At 38.5% G+C, this 19,514-nt stretch overlaps 1 protein-coding gene across 1 annotated transcript in view; it reads right to left on the bottom strand.

The window, feature by feature from the left end:
• Window positions 1-384: 384 nt before the first annotated feature.
• Window positions 385-19,514, bottom strand: part of shroom1 (shroom family member 1) — a 61,016-nt gene continuing 41,886 nt past the window's right edge. Inside the window, 8 exon segments of the mRNA XM_055148827.1 lie at window positions 385-3,789; window positions 8,282-8,554; window positions 10,212-10,302; window positions 12,540-13,151; window positions 14,622-15,200; window positions 16,923-16,978; window positions 17,166-17,343; window positions 18,105-19,514. Coding sequence (XP_055004802.1) covers window positions 3,535-3,789; window positions 8,282-8,554; window positions 10,212-10,302; window positions 12,540-13,151; window positions 14,622-15,200; window positions 16,923-16,978; window positions 17,166-17,343; window positions 18,105-19,514 — 3,454 coding nt within the window. The 3' untranslated portion in view covers window positions 385-3,534.

The following is a 19,514-nucleotide window of genomic DNA, read 5'->3' as shown; positions in this document are numbered from 1 at the left end:
GGCATCGCGGTAAACAGTAGCAAAGAATCTGATTGGTCAGATCAACTATGCGGGCGGGTGTAAACCTAGCAAGACGCTCCCTGATTGGTCGAACGAGTAGTAAGTTTGACAGTAATTGTTGTTGTAGTTCTTCTGCTCAGCCACTGCGGGGCAATATTTACTCGTGTAAAACAGCACAATGTAACGCTATTTGAAGTAAAAATTTAAAACTGCATGAATTTCACACATGCGACCTCATTTGTCTTCTTAACTTACATGATTTGAATACGTACTTTTAATATTTTAAGCCATTTTTAAACAATAGAAATAAAATACACCTCTTAGTTTGAAGCTTAATTTATTCACAATACAAACATGGAATTTACAACTCCAAATAGGCACAAAACAAACTCAGATTTGTAAGGAGAAAAACAGTAGGATTGGTGGAAATGTAGTGTCAAACCATTGGTGCATTTAAAACAGTTCATTTGAATGTTACACACGTCCGAGATCTGAATCTAAGTCCTCAGCTAAACAAGAATAATCCTATTTACGAAACAGCCCCTATGCACTTTCATTGACCATAGAAAACAATGGGATAATGACTCAGGAAGTTTAATGCAGTGATTTTCAAACTGTGGTGCAAGTACTGCTAACAGTCTGTGGGATTTTTTTCAGTGGTGGTGTGGGTCCTTGTTTAGTGCTTGTTAAATCTGAGTTACATTCTGTTTTTAATCTCATTTTGTCTGTCTTAATTTAGGTTAAATATTCGTAAAATCCATTTCTTCCAAAGCATTATATTCACTTTTAAACTGAGGGCCTATAGATATTAGCTATAAATAAACAATGACCAGTTTTGTCATGCTTTTTGTTTCTAAAGTGGTAATTTCAGTTCAACAGTTTGAGAATCAGTGCTGTTTAAAGGTACACTACGTAACATTTCTCAGCGAGAACATTTTCTTGGCCATCTATCTCCATTTTAGACTAGCAGGTGTTGAAAACAAAGCAATTTTGTACAGGGTAGATCTGTGGAGAGGCGATACAGCTCACAATAAGGTAGTAGCAGTGTATTTTTCAGTGTATTTTTGAGCTATATAAACACCGATAATGAAATAAATGCTAGATGGACAGAGTAAATGCCATACAGTGGAAGTTTTATACTTAGGTGATGCTCCTACATCCGAAAAGTTACGCAGTGTTCCTTTAAACGCATCCAACCCACACATTCTCCTTTCTTGAAATTGTCTTCATTCTTGGTCGACCTCAAAGCCCCCAGCAGTTCTGCATCATCAGCACAAAAGCCAAAACAAACACACTTTTGTTTAGCCAGCTCCTGTGGCCAAAGTCGTAAATTACCAGAGAAAAATACGCTCAGAGGCATGAAAGGAAACATCAATTCAGCAAAAAAAAAAAACAAGTCTCAGGAATGTCCAGTATCCAAAACAAAAGTCTATTTTAAGTTTCATCACAATATTTTGACATTTTAAGCAGAGGCTTTTCAAGGTGATGTGCCTCCTTGTGGTTCCATTACTCCAGGTAAATGTTAATAATATGATGACTTAATAGTAGCTTTTCTTCAAAACTAATACAAGACTGCTGTGTTGTCTTGGTTTGAATAGTAAAAGTCTAATTGCTGCACACCCAAAGCCCTATGTGTGATCTGACGCACTGCCCAGATCACGCTCCAAGGAAGAAACTAACATACAAACAATGAATTATACACAAATGTTAAACAGGTCCATATTTGAAGAGTCTTCAATATTAGAATGTTTAAAGAAAGTAAAAGTAAGCACCTTTCAGACCCCACAATCATTGTCTCTATTTTGATATTTTTATTTGCCTGGAAACCAGAATACACACTTCTTCAGTACATTACGAAGATGTGAGTCTGGTCACCGGTGACTCTCCACATTTTCAGATGGGCATGACTGACAGGTGGATTAGCCAATCAGAGATATGCATGGTTTGTCCATATCGGAAAAAATAAAGGAAAAATATATCACAGGGGGCTGAAAAATATTGGAAGATTTCTGCAGATTCACTGCGCGAAGTACTAAACTCTGTTAATCTGAGACTAATTTGATTATTATGAGTACATGATAGGTGACCAGTGAGCTCCTTCATTTCACAAAAAAACAAAACAAAATGTGATTGCACAATCATGTTTGCTTCTGACTCGATATGTGACAAGAGAGTGTGGGGACCGGACTGATATCAATCTGTATAAAATTACAGGGAGATGTCATTCTAGATTTGAAAATATTTTCTGTCAAATATTTTCTGAGGATTTGAAATATTTCCTGTCAAATTTTGATTATGGCGCATCGCCAAAACCTTAATTTTATATTTGAAAATGTTAGTTATTGCTGGTTATTGAGTTAATAATAATAACAATAAAACATTTATTCATATTTATTTAAATGTATTATTTATTATTATTTATTTAACTAAATGATATCAAAAAGATTCCATTGTTAGGTCTGAAGGTGGCCTAGTAGTAACTAAAATGTAAAACTGATCCTTCATAAAACCGCAGAGAAGTAGCTACAGTGTGGAGGTAGAAACAGAAAATGAGCTTTTAAGACAAACTGCTAAGATATTTCTGATCTAAAAGCATTTCAAGTAGTATGAGAACATTGGAGAAGCATACTCTACAATGCTGTTTTGCTAATTTACAGTAAAATCACCAAGACAAGACAAAATTAAACTGGAAATTGGCCGGAAGTATATGTACACAATGGCCCATATGTGTACCATATAAAAAGAAACATTAATGGATGGAGCAAGACTTTTTAGTTGAAATTATATCACTGTTTTTTTGAAGAAATGTGCATTATTTTACAAATACAAAGTGCTTTTTTCTCATTCACCTTTTTGGTTTTTAGTGCCTTAATTTGAAACATTTAAAAATATACAATGAAAAAAAGATCTACAACTATAAACATGACATTGTCCACTATATGCACTAAAAGTTTTTGCCGTCTTCTCAGAAAACGCTGGTCCAAATCTTAAAGCTTATGTTAGGTATCCGATGTTGCAGACTTGGGGCTTGTAGTGTTGAGAAAAAAGTGGAAAAGATGAATTATGGGTGGAATGGTGTTCATAACAAGTCAAAAACAAGGCACTCTCCTCTCTCGTACAGTTCTAGATATCCATGACAGTCATTTTTTGCCAATGAACAAATTTTGCAAGGTTAGAGGTTCAATTCCCGCCCCCTTCCATGATAACTTTGAATGGGTTTCTTCTGAGTAGCCTAGACTTAACCGAATGTACGTAAAGGGCAGGAAAATAAATAAAAAAGACAATTTTTGGGAGCCTATTCGTATAACTTCATGTGCAACAGTGTGTTCAGGTGCAAGTGATCAGACTGGGCGGATTGGGCGGACTATTTGTGACTGATGTCCAGATACTAGACCAAAGTCAGATCTAGTGTCACTGAAGAAAATAGTTTGTTGTACCACAGTTGAGTTCTCGTCATTGCAAACCCACTCGAAAGGTCCAAACGGTGCCAAAGTTTCAGTTCACTGCTGTGTCTGTGAAATCTCAATAGTTCTTTCAGAGATTAAGGGTGAGAGATAGCGCCTCCAGCTGCTCTTCTCCCAGCCTCTGCCTCTCCTCTAAGTCCTTCTGTCGGATGAGGAGCGACGCCTTGGTCTGGACGTAGCGCCTGTAGTCCTGGAGCTGGTCGGGGCTGAGCTGGCGGGACAGGAAGGCCGAAACCTGGCTCTCCCTTCGGTCCAGGTTATCCTTCAGGTCTTTGGCGTCGTCCCTCTGTTTGCACAAGAGACGATGGCGGCTGTCCAGGGATTGCTGCAGAGAGAGAAAAATGATGAATCAGGATTAGAAGTACTATGGGCTTCCAACAGACAGAAAATATATGTTTGCTTATACACAACAGAATATTTAACCAGTTACAGGGACCATGAAGGATTAAATCATTTTACATCCCTATTTCCATCCATATAATTACCAAGAAAATACCATGTTTCCTGGAAATTTACGGCATTAAGCATGGGACAAGATCTCATGCCACAAGATCTTGTGATACAAAATATCCCTTGAGTTACATCTCTTATAGTACCAAAAAGCAGTACTAAAATGACAAGATATTAAACAAAATAAATATTAAATTGTGGGGCCAACGATAGAAACTGAATTGCACAAGTATTATGTTCAAATCTTGTCTCATTCTCGTGGACCCAATCTCGTATTTCATCTTGTCTTGTGTTCATATAGTTGAGGATAAAGCCTATGACAGTTTGAACTACTCATTTCACTAAAACACAGTTCAATTATATTTAGGATTTTACAAAAAAAAAAAAAAAAAAAAAAAAAAAAAAAAGCCCAGTTTATTGATCTTATTTCCTGGTTTAAAATCATCTTATTTAACAAATAAAAATATAAGAAAACACCTTCACCTTGTTTAAATAATAGTTTAAGTATCTGAAAAAATGTGTTTTGTAAGCACAAATTGTGCTGAACTTTGGGACATAATTCTCCCTAGTATGATGTTATCAATAGGGATGTAACAATAACTGAAATATCGTCATATCGTATCGTCAAAAGTCTCACAATAATATCGTGGGCTGTCACAATATATTGAATTACAAAATCCTTTGCTTAAATGCCAATTTTTTAGTAGCAACAGCTAATAAACATCGGGAACTACATGTGCCATGATTCATTTCAGCGCAGACAACATGAAGAAATATGTTTTTACTTGAAATCTTGGGATTTCTTGTCAAGGTATTTTAAAAGCAAAAAAGCATTCTATCTACTATTATATCAGCCTCTCCAAATATCACAATAAATATTGTACCAAGAGATGCATATTGTGATAATATTGTATCGAGATTTGGATATCGTTACATCCCTAGTCATCAATATAAAACTCGTATTACCATTAAATAAAGTAGGTAACACTTTATAATAATAACTACACTTGAATTTTGCCTTAATAAAGCTTGATTCAATGTGAACAAATAGTATATTAAGAATGATTCAGGCTCAGTAACTACTTAATTACTACCCTAATTCTAGCCCCTTAATTAAAAGTTACCCTTGCTATATCTATCATGGAAAAAAGAAGAACAATTTTTATTGTGTATTTAATTTTTACAATGACTTGCTAAGAAAATGAGCATATCAAAGCTCTAAACATCATCAAATTACCTTGTGCCATATGGTCCAGTGTTAAAACGTGCAACGGCTTTGATAACAGAAAATAAATGTGTTTACAGAGGATTATGAGCTGTGTCCAAACTGTCACTAATGCATAACACACACGACTGCAGCAAGTTTAGGTGCTCAAGTTCCCACTCCTACAATGTGTATGATAGCACTTGATAGCATGTTCAGAATCCTAACATGTCTGGGTGCCATTCAAAACCTTTCGGAACTTAAAAGTACTGAAACAATTGCTGACTTACAATACTGATACCTGAATATTACCTACTGTACCTATCCAGTGTTAATTATTATCTAAGCTCTTGAGCAATAAAGCCAAATAGATACTGTGTAAAAACAACTTTTGGCTGGATGCAGCTTTATATAATTATATTTGTTTATGTTTAATCAGGACCCACCCAGGTTTAAAGGTCGTATATTACCGAAAATTGAGTCTTGTGACCCTTTATTAGTCTGTCTACATCTCCAAAGCTCAATGCTCTGTTCCACCTTGTGGTCATGAAAATGTAGTTTTCAAGTTAACAGCTACCTTCTATCTTTAGTTCAGTAGAGACTGGCAATTCCAGAGCTGAAATCATCCAAATGATTCTAATGAAGGTGTAAGGAGTTTAAAAACACAGTGGAGCACTTCTTGTATTACCACATGAAATCACAAGGTAGAAGTGGAGTGTTTTCAGTTCGAGAGAAGAACTGAGCCTAAATCTGCAGGATTTGTGTATTAAACATGTACAAAATATAACATAGATCAAAAAGAGCTAAATGCATTTTTAAAAGTAAATAAATATGCAGAAAAAAGTTACCAATTCTGATCAATTCAAAATTCAGTATAAAAAAAGAAAAATTATAAACCATTTCAGATGAGAATGAGGTTCCGAAGATACATATAAACATGATTATTATATTTCCATGACTGAATAAACTCTAAAGTGAATATACAAAGGTACGTTATTGTTTGCAGAGAATCATTCGTTGTGTACATATGGCTTCCCTTTAAGCCTCTGGGAGTAGACTTCTCCTGTGCAGAGGATGCAGTGTTGCCTTGAGTCAACAGAGGGCAGGGGAGATGCAAATGTCATCGAAACTGAACTGGAGTTTCGGTGAGTCAGTGTAAATACCACGGGCGCTGATAACGACAGGGGGAAAAAAAGCATAAGCTGCTAACAAGCCCTGCGCATGCGGCCATTAGCAACAAAGAGCTCATTCAGGAGCTAAAGGGGAATTTAATGCATCCATGCAAACATAAAGTGACAGAGACATGCAGTGCTGGCTAATATAAGGGGAAAGAAACTAGTTAATGATTTATTTGTGAAAGCAATTTAAGTCTGTGTTTAATATGATGAATGAAAAAATAATGTTTCATGTACATATCTCAGTATAGACTAATAGATAATAGACTAATCGCAGGTTCAAAATAGTTGATTTTAAATGGAGGTCCAAAGTTATTATTTTATATTTATACCAGTTATTCACTGTGAAGAGTTTATAAGGGCTTTTCACAACTTTCAGGGGCCAGAGTGGGTTTTAGCATCACAGTAATGCTAACAACAACTAGAATGCTAATGGTGCACTTCCTGATTGTCATGCACTGCTTAAATACATATATCTACTGGGGCAAGACAGCCCCTTTTGAAATAACATTTACTGTATTTTTTTGTTTGATGCATCAAATTGATAAACTATCTTCCTCTACTCTTAGTATATTTAGTTTGAAATTCAATCCAATCCAGTGAATGATTTTATATACAAGGTTTTGAATTGTTAGTATATTAGTAAATTGTTCTCATTACTACAAATTACAATGTTTTAACCTTTAAGTAAAAGCAATGCTATACAAATCAAATGCTATGGAAAAATTCAACTAAGTTGTGTGTTGCAAATATTATTAATGCTTTACTTTGTGGTAACCTCGTGAACAGAACACGCTGCAGATAAAATTTGTTTCCTGTCACTCCCCACTGATACTACAAGACAAATGTGTATTAAAATGCAATGTGCTGGATAACTGAGAATCAATATATAACCCTTATCTTGAAATGCGTAGTTCTTTACGGCTTTAAAGTGCATTAAAACACCATAGAGGTGATAAAACGCATAGACATTTTTGGAATACCAGAGCGGACATTAGCTGCACTGGTTTTGCCCTTCACCTTTTCCCAGGCTGTGTGTTTGCAGATCTAAGTCAACATGACAGGAGCGTGTCCTGGGGACAGCCACGCCTCCGGGGACAGGACAGGATCACAACTCATGGAGGATATGGGGCATTCACGTGACTAAATGGGCTATAGGAAGAGGTTCAGGGACATTTCTGCAAATAAAAAAGGGTATGTATTGTATTGTATGTATTGTATTTTTCAGAAGTGGAAAAAAATGCTTTGGTTGTTACTATTGCACCACCACATAAATGTGCTTAAATTATAACGATGAAGTACAGTTTTTTTCTCTCTCAAGCATAGGAAAAGGTAGATTGTTAGAATGTATACATGGAGCTTTTTAAGCAAAGAAAAAAAAATCATACTACAATAAAAGTATGTTTTTTAAATTTCATTGAATCGAAAGAATTTAAAAAACATACTTATTGTGAGCAGGCTTGCATCTCCACAAACCTGACCTGGAGGGGGCCTTCACCAATATTCCACAGTATGGCATAAACCCTGTGTATCATCTTTATGGAAAATGTTCCAAAATATGGTTTTAACTAGCCATATACACACACTCAAACAAAACAAAACAGAACATCTCTAATCAGAGTAAGCCCTCTGGATAATGTGTTTTGTCGTCTGATTTTGACCAGTATGGATATTGAGACTACAGTCGAATGACCAGGTTTTTTTTTGTATATTATCATAGACTGTATAAAGGAGTGGGTGTGATGTCAACCTCGCCAAGGCCAGCAGTTAAAGGAGCAAATTTGGAGCCGAGAGCCATATTAGGAATAGGAACTGATTTGCAGACAAAATAATGAAATAAAAACACCAGGATCATGTAGACTGGGTTACTACAAACATGCCTGACAGCAGCCGTTATGGAGAGAGGTGCAGTGTCTTTTCACTGTATATATACAGCCTATGATTCCAACAAAAACTGCATATTTAATCCCTCCTCTTTAAGTGTGTACCTTCTCCTCTGCATCGGTGTGCTGGTCCACGGTGCTCAGGGCGTTCTGGACTCTTGCCAGCCGTGCGGACAGACACAGCAGCAGACTGACCACTCGCTCCAAGTCTCCCATGAACAGGTTGTAGCGCTCCAGCTCCACGGGCAGACAGCGTTCACGCACAAGGCCCTGCAGCGCCTCACCCCTCTGAGCGTTCTCATCCATCTCAGTCTGAAGAGCCGTGCGGGAGTCAGCCAAAGAGCGGAGACGGTCCTCAATGTACGAAACCAGCAGGTGCTACAGTAGAAAAAGAGGAGAGCGTTCAGGCAAAGGGTTTATTAGATGTACTGAAGTATAAACCAAAAAAAATTACTTGTTTTTTTTAGAATGTTGTTACTTCATCAGAAATATACCTGGAGTTGTGTTTTGTTTCATTCGTTCCTGGATTATTAGGCTATCTGCATCCCCAAAGCTCAAAATGCACTGTTCCACCTTGTGATGTTATGAAGCTGTGTAGTTTTAAAGTTAACACCTACATTTTACCTTTAGTTCAGTAGAGACTGGCAATTCCAGATCTGAAATTATCCAAATGATTCTAGTGAAGGTGTGTGGAGTTTAACACACAGTGGGGCACTCCCTGTATTATCACATGACATCACAAGGTGGAACAGAGTGTTTTCTGTTTGAGAGAAGAACCCAGACTAAATATGATTTGTGTATGGAACAAAACACAACTCTGGGCATGTTTGTGAGAAGGATAAAAAAATAAAACATAAATCAGAAAATAGTGTAATATACCGCGCTGTCATATTTTCATTATTCCCAAATTGGATTAGTGGATTTTTGCACATTTTTAAATAGGTGTAGCATAATCGTTGCATGTGTTGAACAGTTAAAAGTAAAGTTTGCTGATCAAAGCAGGAGACAGAGAGATAAGCTGCAGACAGTACATCAGAAGATAAGAAATGACTTTATCAGACTGAATGGGTCCACTCCTTTTAAGGCCAAATAGCTTCTACGGATCAATGTCAAATGGAGAAAAACGTTCATATATCTAATAGTGAATGCATGTGTGACTGACAGCTTGTACTAGTATGTTTAAAGTGAGTATGACAGGCTTTGATGACTCTAATTTGTACTTAATTTGGTGCTATAATACTTGCTGTAAACATAAATTATAGTTTTACGCCAACCAAAAAGCCGTTTCTGTGAAGAAAAGTTGAAAAATATGTTGTTAATTTAAACATGATTTCAACAAAGTAAAGGTGTTTTCTCATCATTTTATTTGTCAAATAATAATCTGTGTACATTAGAGAAATTTTGGCATACTGTACTTCATAGTTGCTAGGTAACAGTTATGAAATACTCTAGCGTAATGTCAGGATTTACAACCAAGAAGTAAAATTTGAAACCTAAAAAATGGCCAAATTGGAAAAGAAAGTGTAAAATGTTTTGTTTTTGTAAGTTATATGGCATTTAGAGTTACTGAGATTTGCTTTTATGAGTGTTTACGTAACAACTTAAAAGTATAACAACCATGTTTAATGTCATATAGGAGGTCGATGATGGAAATTTATTTTGGCTCTGTCCTTGTAACTGTTTGCTTCTCGTATTGATTCGGTGCTTTTCTGTATGATGCCGTTTTGCTCAAACACGTTTGCTACTCTTTTCCTCACTCACTCCTTTTTTCTCTTATCAAATATGAAACAATAGTGATAAAATCCAAATTGTGAATGAAAATGTGTTTTATTTTTGGCCAAGCCCAACAATTTGTGTTATTGTCCCCTTTTTCAGGCTTCCTAGAGGCATCTACATTGTAACTAAGTTGTGATTATTTGTAAAAATTTGAACAAAATAAGTTGCATTGTAAATTTTTCAAAACACACATTTTTATAGAGATACATTTTGTGGTAAGAGATTTCATAATGTTATTTTGAGAAGTTACTTTAGTCACCTTTTTCTCTTTGATGTCCGCTTTGCTCTGTGCATCCAAGTTTTGGGAGGATGGACAGGAAAAGGCCTCTGTGATTTCTGCCACTTCAACACTGCAAAACAAGAACAAAAACAAAACATATTAAATTCTGTTATTAAAGGGCCTATATTACATTATTTTCTAGTCAAGTTTACGCTTCCTCATCAGAAACATACCTGGAGTTTTGTTTTATTTCAATCACACAAGTTTAAGGGCCTGTTTACACGACAAAATATTTTATCGGAAGTGCCTTTCGTTTAGACGGTGACAGCGTTTTGGGGCTTAAAAACGCAAAAATCTGAAATCACCGTCCAGTGTGGAAAAGTTCAATACGCTTCACTGTAGCGTATCTGTCTACACTGCCCAAGACGCAAAACTTTGGTCCGATTTGCTCACGTCATGTACGCGTTTACATCACATACATACAGTACACAGAAACCTGGCATGCATACCCAGTCGAGTTCCCGACACTTTTGCGTCACCATATGCACGCAGATTTCCTCCCGAAAACAATCGTCTAAACGCGGAATAAAAAGTGAAGACACGACACCACTTTTGCGTCTTCTGTTCACACCGTCATCATATAAACGTAGCCTAAGACAGAAACTCTGCATATTTAGGGTGAGAACAGAAAACACAAGCGGTGCCCCCCTGTGTTTTCCTCCATATACCTTCATTTGGATGATTTCAACCCTGGAATTGCCCTTCTCTGCTGAACTAAAAAGTAGCTGTTAACTTGAAAAATACCAGCACATGACAAAGTATCACAAGGCGGAACAGAGTATTTTGAGCTTTGGAGATGTAGACAGACTAATCATGCAGGATTACTCAAACATGTGTGAAACAAAACACAGCGTAAATTAAAGCTCACATTTTCTTTAAACCTTTAAATTCTGTTTTTGAATTCACTCTTCTTGTGTGATGGAACCTACGTGGACAAATAAAGAGATTACACAAATATCCTATTAAAGCAGGACCAACTAGGCCTGCTCAGTTATGGAATTCATGGTCATACGAATTAACATCTTGAGTATTTGAAAGTGTTTTGTTTTTTTTAATTCTGTTTTTCATACCGTTATGACCTCAGTAAAACAAAGATACTGTATTTGAAAAGGACACATGAGTCAAAAAGTTTCAGCACTTAAAACGGCTTTCCTCAAGATTTTACGAAGCAGAAAAAAGAAACGCCCCTTGATTCACACGCAAAAAAATATAAATAGCCTTCCGATGACACTTGTTTTGTAACTGGTCAGAGCAATAAACTTAATGATTCCCGTTTGATTAACCAAACAGCCCTTGTTCCAGCACAACATCGGTGCAATGTCCATCTGTCAGTCAACATAATAAAGCGTTATAGTTCCCGCATGTGAGAGTATCGTGACGTGGTGCTTACACTGGCAGAAATATGAGCGCAGGCCGGAGCAGGTGCCAGATGATGCAACAAAAGGAAACTCAATAAGAACCACACGAGCCACCAGAAACCAGTATCACTGAGAAATGTTAAACCGCTAATATAGGTTTCAAAATGGCTTGAATAGGTCACTAATCCCCATTTTCTTACATAAAACCCAATTAATTTTGAGTTATTATATTCCGTTAAATGTTCAGTTATTACAGTCTCATGCTGAGTAATGAGTCACTGCTAGAACAATTAGTGTACTTAATGTTACGGCATTTTATAATTAAGTCTGGAATTACTAAAAGGTTTAAAGTATTAATGTTTGTTGCCCTGTTTAAATCAGATTTTAATTTATTGCAATATGAGTTAACCATTGTATTTTGATTTATTTATTTTATTTCCTGATTTATTTGTTTTATTTTTTTGTTGAAACTTGCCGTACATGTAAACAGTGGTTTAATTTTAGAAAAAGAAGTGTTGCAGGTGGTATTGCAGTTTCAACATGCAGTATATTATGTTCCTATGTCCCCACCCCCAAAAAAAACAAAAAAAAGAAAGAAAAAAAGAAAGAAATAAAATGAAAAAATGACTTGGAAAGCAGAGTTGGTCTATTAAAATCAGCAGAGTGAAAGTTCAAATGCTAATGACCTACGTTTTTATGCTGGCCTTCTGCTCCTGAGCAAGACACTTCCATACATTGTGTTGATGAACTTTGCTTTCTTGAGAGTAACTAAATAACTAGATAAAATCGAAAAATAATAATGGTATATGTAACGTGACAATGTTTAGTTTAGGTTATTGTCAAATTCTCTACACTCTCTTGAACAAATTTTATGAACCCGGTGTACCTGGTAATTTTAAACCCATATAATTAATATATAATAGATTGCTTGGTTTAACATTGCACTCACCTCTCTCCTTTCTGCTCCTGTTTCTTCTTGTAGTGCTCCTCCATCAGCAGCGTGTCCTCCGACAGCAGCTGCTCCATCAGCATTAGCGCCGTCTTCCTGTTGGCGAGCGGGTACAGCACTCTGGCCAGCGATTGGTCGGCTTTAACCATGCACACCACGAGCTCCTCCCACTGCGGTTTCTCGGCGGGGGTCTGCTGAACCTCGGTCTCGCCCTCAGGTGTACCCCTCTCCTCCAGTTCCGCGTTTTGTCCCGAGTTTTCGACCTCATTTTTGGGTGCGTTCTCCTCATTCGCTTGTTGAGTGACGTCCTGATCAGAGACGGAGTTGCTGGGGGACTCGGGGGCTGGACTCGTTTCGGCGGGAGGGGCGGCGCTCGAGGATTCGGCGGTGAACGCTTCTGTCAGCTGTGGATTTGGGGCATCCTGTCTGAGTTGGTCTTCGGGGGGCGGCGGGGGGAGGAGCCAGAGGGAGGGGTCCGTGGTAACGCCGCAGCTTAGGGACACTTCCTGGTTTGGGTCGAGAGGAGGTGGGGGAGGCGGGGGAGGCAGGTCTGGGATGAAGGGTTCGTCCACGGATTCTTCGACCTCTGACACAGATGCGGAAGATCTGGTTCTATGAAGTAAAACAAAATATTGACAATGAAGTTTATTTTGCTAATAAAACAAAACTAATGGCAAAACAGCACACTATTTATTGTACACATAGACTGTATAAAGAAGTGGACTATGGGAGCGTGACATCGCCATAGCATTCCGCTTCAGCCAAATGAAGCTAATTGAGGCTTGCAGTTATGGTAAATGGTCACACTTTTATATAGCGCTTTTCGACCTTTAAGGCACTCAAAGCACTTTACAACAAGGAACCACTCACCCATTCACACACAAATTCATGCACCAGAGTACGCAGACACTGGGGGCGAGGTAGGTTAGGTGTCTTGCCCAAGGACACAATGACAGCATTCATCTGTGGGAACTGGAAACCCACCAGCCAACCAATGATGTTTATGTCGAGAGAGATTTGAACGGCCAACCTTTGGATCAGTGGACAAACGCTCTACTAACTGAGCTACTGTCGCCCCAATACACAGTATATTATTATAGAGGTGGATTTTGAGCTGACCACAAGTATCATAGCAACCAAAGAGCCAATCCAGAGCGAGAATGTTGAAGGTAAAGCCCCTTCCCACCTACACCGCTGGTTTAGGAAGTTGTCTCTTACAACACTGTCAATTAGGGATGTAACAATAACCGAAATTACGTGATATCGTATCGTCAAAGTTCTTACAATAATATCGTGGACCATCACAATATATCGAATTACAAGTTTCTTTGCTTAAATTAAGAGTTATGGTGCAGTAATAGCTAAAAAAAAAGACAGAGGGAACTACATAGACCATGTTCCTTTGCTCCATTTCAGTGCAGACAACAAAAAGAAATAACAGTTCTAAGCACTTTTAAGTCTTAGTTCTTTGGATTAAGTCTTGTCAAGGCATTTTAAGAGGAAAAAGTAGCATATTACCATTTTTTTTAGCCTCGTACCGTGAGATGTATATTGTGAAAATATCGTACCGAGAGATTTGGATATTGTTATATCATTAATCATGAGCCTCCCCACCATATCGTGAGCTTTTCCATGATATCGCAATAATTATTGTACCGTGAGGTTCATACCGTGATGATATCGTATTATGAGACTTGGATATCATTACACCCCTACTGTCAATCAAACCTGTTGCTGTTGCGGGAGCGACCTTGGGGAAACATGGCAGATCTTTGGTCTGTTATTAATGTTTATATCTTGATTTACTGACAAAATAGTGAGGAAGAAAAACACCAAGATCATGTAGAGCAGGGGCGACGTTTCTTCAAGTGAATTGGAGTCAAAGCTGATGGAACCAGGAACGTGCCCATGCTCACGTCCTATCGCTAATACAGCTAGACAATACATATAATTATTACATATATAACACTGATGAAAGCTCTCCATAGCATTACAAAAACTCCACTAACCACCAGGTTGTTGTGTAGTTGGTCCTATCCCACCCTGGAACAACCCTGGCATTGATGCTGGCTGTAACCTTACCTGGGGCTTAGCCTGTTCTCATAGCCGGCCTTTGTCCATGTAGGGCTGGAGGAGGCGGATTTCCTCTCCCTCTCACCGGGGTCCTGACCTGAGGGGCACTCCGGAGGGTTAGTCCAGGGCTCAGTGGGGATGGCCCCGTGAGAGTGAATCCTGGTCCGCATGGAGAAGCTGGATCCTGGTGAAGAGCTGGAATCCTGGCTCTCTAAAATGTCATCATTACCGCCCAAAATTGGTTCAGAGTTTTGCTTAACGGGGGACTTTTTCTGTTTTGGTTGTCCCTGAGTGCTTTGCTTTTGTAAGTCTGGATTTCTTATGATTTCTTGTGATTTTGAGATTTTATTTTGCTCTTTAAAGTCTTGTACATTATTTGAAACCATCTTCCTGTTCCTGTCTGGTTCATGTCGTATTGAATGCCTGCACAGTGTGTCCAGTTGCTCGGTGCTCTTGCTCAAAGCTTTTGGCCTTGTAAATTTTGCAGTTCCCAGCTCCTCCATAGACTTGCCCCTCTGAGCGACCACACGGACCGGCTGCTGCCCCTGCGCCTTCACTGGACTGTCCGCTGTTAAGTCCTTATGGGGACTGCAAAAGACAAGAATTCAAGTATAATAGGTTAAAAAGGTTCATAGGCTTGAGTCACATTGTGTACATTACACAAAATGTTATTGCCATTAAGCTATGCATGTTAAGAAGTGAAGTAAAATATATGGATGTAAATTTTGACAACAGAAATCTAAATCTGGCTTGTATTTATCAAATTACAGCTATTTTTATTGCTAAAAACAAATCATTAAGAGTGGGGTTGTTTCTCCACAGATCTTTAACTTAATCTCAAGGACATAGACATAGATGAGTTTAATTCAATACTTTGGAACATTCCAGGTCAAAGCAAACACTGGACCCATATTGTTTCAGGTGAATCTTTAAAAATATGGTTCTGCTGCATACATTTAGTACATTTCAAATTGGAAAAAGGCTAAGCATCGCTCACCTGTCCTCAAAAAACACACAAAGTAAGTGAGGAAAATATAAAGTATGACCCTTTCTGTGCCATCTTTCCGGCCAGTAACATAATGCACACTATAACGTTAACAATAAATTCCTTCTCATGCATTTACACTGAGAAACTGAAGTCTTGTAAACTCCTGAAATGTTTTCACAAATGTGTCCCACCAATATCCCCTTTCAACCTGGCCTGTCCTATTTACACACAGGTTAGAGGAGAGACAGTAAAAATTCAAGCCATTTAGAACTTTGTAGGGCATTTCTGGTCTATTGTAAACATGTGAACTCTTTTATACAAAAGGTCTATATAGAGCTTATGTGTGCTGACACTCACTTTTTTAAAAGGTAATAGTTGCTTTTACTGGTTTAAAGCCAATGGGATGCCATTATCTTTCATGTCACATCATAGAGTCTTTGGGCTTATTACAAGTATGTTTTGTCATAGTCAACCCCCCAGGAGCTCATTTTACTTTTTTACTTTTAGGAATCAGACCACAAAATGGAAACAAACTTTATGACATCTAATACGGCTTTGTAAATGTGAATATATCAACAGTACAATTGCTTTTAGTAAAATCCATACTTTATTTATTGCTATATGAGGACAGAGATGGCAATGTTTATGAAATCATTAAAAGTCCTCTTTGAAACTGGTAGAGGGTTCCCCACTTGTTTGTCTCCATGGAGTTGTTAAATTTTTTTGTATTCCTTACTTTGGCTGGAACGTTACACAGTCTCCATGTACATTTATTCGACTACAGGTGTTGTTATTGCTAAAAATACATGCATTCTTATTGTGAATGGCCTTACAATGGAACAGGCAAAGCAATGGTATTAAACCTTTCATCGTCTCATCATGAAGACCAGAAACCAGATCAAGTTACAGGCCAGATCTGTGGAGAGGCAAAACCTCTTACAGCCAGAATGTCAGTTTTTCAAGGTATTTTGTGTTATAAAATCACCTGTAATGTAATGGAACATTCTAGGCAGAGCAATGACATATCCACAGAAAAAAGCAGGGGATGGACCCTCAAACAAAAAGTTACATAGTGCACCTTTAAGATAGAATAGACTCCATTTCTTTGCAAAGTCAAATGAAGATAATTCCCACAGTCACTGTGCATAAATATGTGTTGGAGGAATGCTGTTTTGGCTGAGGTCCATGGGTGTTGACTTTGCACAATGAATCAAGTTGAGATTTATATAGTTGGTGCCACAGCTCTCACATCCCTGACCTAATACTCCTCTGACCCAAAAACCAATAAAATGTCCCAATTTGTTTGCAGTGTTAGTGCATACCTGCTGGTTTCCTTAGTATCATTAACCAGTAATGGATCCTGCGCAGAGCTGAATGCCTGGGGGAAAACAAAAGGTGAAATATTACTTTGTCTAAATACTCAAATTACAGCTTTACTGTGAAGTTATATCTTTGCCATACTTCTGGCACAGTTTTCGAACATAACCCAGTTTCATTGTACATTTGCGGTAGTACATTCTTCTAAACCATTAGGGATAGCTAAATTAGAGTTAGGATTGTGGTACCTGGAAAGGGTGGGGTGAAGAAGTGGATCGGTTGCGGTAAAAGCTGCGATTTTCCGGTTGGTCCAAAAGATTCTCCACTGAGGCCGACTTGCCCTGGGATGGACCCCGGCTGTCCCTCCATTTGGGCTGGTACGGCTGACTACTGGACTGACCCGAAGAAGTGAAGAACTGAGCATACCTGTAAGCATACAAGCAAGATTGTAATCAAACTATAAACATAGATAATAGCTTAGAGTGTAGAAAAAAATGTATATAAGGTGAACTATGTCACTATACTTGTCCCCATGGATACTGCTATCCCTGGAAAACCCCATAGTATGGCATTAAACTAATCCATCTTGCATTTATTTCATTATGGATTGCATTTTTATTCTGAGTGTGCTCATCTCTCCACAGATCCGATTGGTAACTTGGCCTGAGTCACCTTATTTTAATAATTTATGTATTCAAAATAAAATTATAAAATATTTATACTGTAATAATAAATGTGACATCATTACAGTCATGATTATGCATGTCACGATAATTACTTTATCAATTATATCGTTCAATATATGAAATATATGAATATATTTTGGAGGCTCAATATTTATCGTGTATACAATTTCTTCTCAAAAATAGGGAGATTGTGGGTATTTTGTTGCAATACAAAAATATTTGAGCTGTAGGAGGTTGAATGAGGAATGTCTATAGCTAATTATAGGTTCAATCTATTATTTGCTTGTTACAGCTCATGGCATTTTATGATGCTGTCTATTTAAAAAAGGGTTTACTGATATTATAATGCATTATTGTTATTGAGTCAGCTGGATAAAGTAGTCTCAATATTATTGTTTATCTGTCTGGAGCAATATACTGTGCTTCAAAACATGGTATTGTGACAAGCCTAGTCATCACACTTTTGAACTCACGTAAAATAATAATATGAAGTCATCATACCTAATAGAGCTGGTAGAAGAGTCCAGTATGCGCCCTGCAGAATGTGGTCTGTTCATCCTCTTCTTCTTGCTCTCCATAGGACCGGACTGAGGCCTGGGTCCCCAGTCGAACGGCTTCTCCCCGAGCGAGTGCCTCTGTCGGGTGGGGGCCGGTGCTTGAGGGGATGGCTGCTGCGGTTCTGCCACTTTCTGTCCCGTTTTCCTCTCCATGTACTCCACCAGGGCTTTGTGCTGGAGGTGCTTCAGACTGCTCTTGGACGCACTGGACGCCGACAACGCACGACCTCTTGTTTCAAAAATTTTCCTTCGAGCTGCCACCAGTCCTGGCTCAGCTTGTTGGAGTTGCTCATCTAATTCCCGCTCCAAAGTAAAGACATCTTCACTTTCATTCCCAAAAGAGCGACACGAGGAATGACTCGGACCTCCTCCTCCGATTTGATGGAGTTTCTCTGGTTCCGAAAAGCACATCTTCTTTTGCTCCTGAGTCAGTCTTTTCCTGCCTCCGATCCGAGCTACTTGCGGTTGAGCCACGTTAGCGGGTCGGCCGTTTTCTTTTTCGCTCTCCTTCTCTGCTTGGTTTTGCTTTTTGATTTCCACTTCGTCCTTGACACTTCCTTTCTCAGTGTCCTCCGAGGTTACTGATGGCGTAAGCGTTTCTGTGGAAGCCTCAGAATCTTGCGATGAGGTGAACTGATGCACTATTGGTCTTATATCTTGCACATTTTGTTTCATCTCTGGTTTTTCCCTAACGCGGTGGGGCCTTGACAGTTGCAGATCCCTCCTTTTGAACGACGTCTCCCTTAGCACCCTTGACTGAACGTCTTTGAGTTGCTCCCTGTAAAACTTCTTATATGAGTGGTCCAGCGTGTTACAAGCCGCATCCATAGCCTGGTTATTGGTAGCTTCGACTTGTGGCTCATTGATTACATCCAAAGCGTTGCTCTTCGCCTCTGTCCTGAACCCTGCCCTGCTTGCTCCAGTGAGTTGATACAAAAGCGGAGTTGTTTCTTTGTTTATCCTCTCGCTAGCTACATCCCCCAGTGACTGTCTGTTGACCCTTTTCCCCTGCTCCTCTCTGACAGGTTTGAGTTGCTCATTGCTTAAGTTAACCACCTCTTTTGTCTGTTGTAATGGGCTAGTTCTTTCAGGCCCGCAATAAAAAATAGGGTTGCTTGGGGTATGCCTGCCTATGTCTCTCGATACATCAATCTCCTCTAAGGCCTCCAAGCTTCGAGAAGACTTGCTCAAACTTTGACGCAGGTTCTCCTCTCCGCACATATTGATTACGTTATTAGATTTTGAAATGTTCACAAATCCTCTATCATCTGATGTTAAAGCGCACGGGCTCGGTTGTAAAGGCCGGAAAAGATTCTCCATTGTGCTGTGGCATCTTTCTCAACTTGTACGTTTC

Source organism: Boleophthalmus pectinirostris, unplaced genomic scaffold (genome assembly GCF_026225935.1).
Source record: "Boleophthalmus pectinirostris isolate CB_2022bp ecotype Guang Dong unplaced genomic scaffold, ASM2622593v1 HiC_scaffold_12, whole genome shotgun sequence".
NCBI lineage: Eukaryota > Metazoa > Chordata > Actinopteri > Gobiiformes > Gobiidae > Boleophthalmus > Boleophthalmus pectinirostris.
Note: the sequence above shows the minus strand (reverse complement) of the source record. Positions and strands in the feature narration are given on the sequence as shown.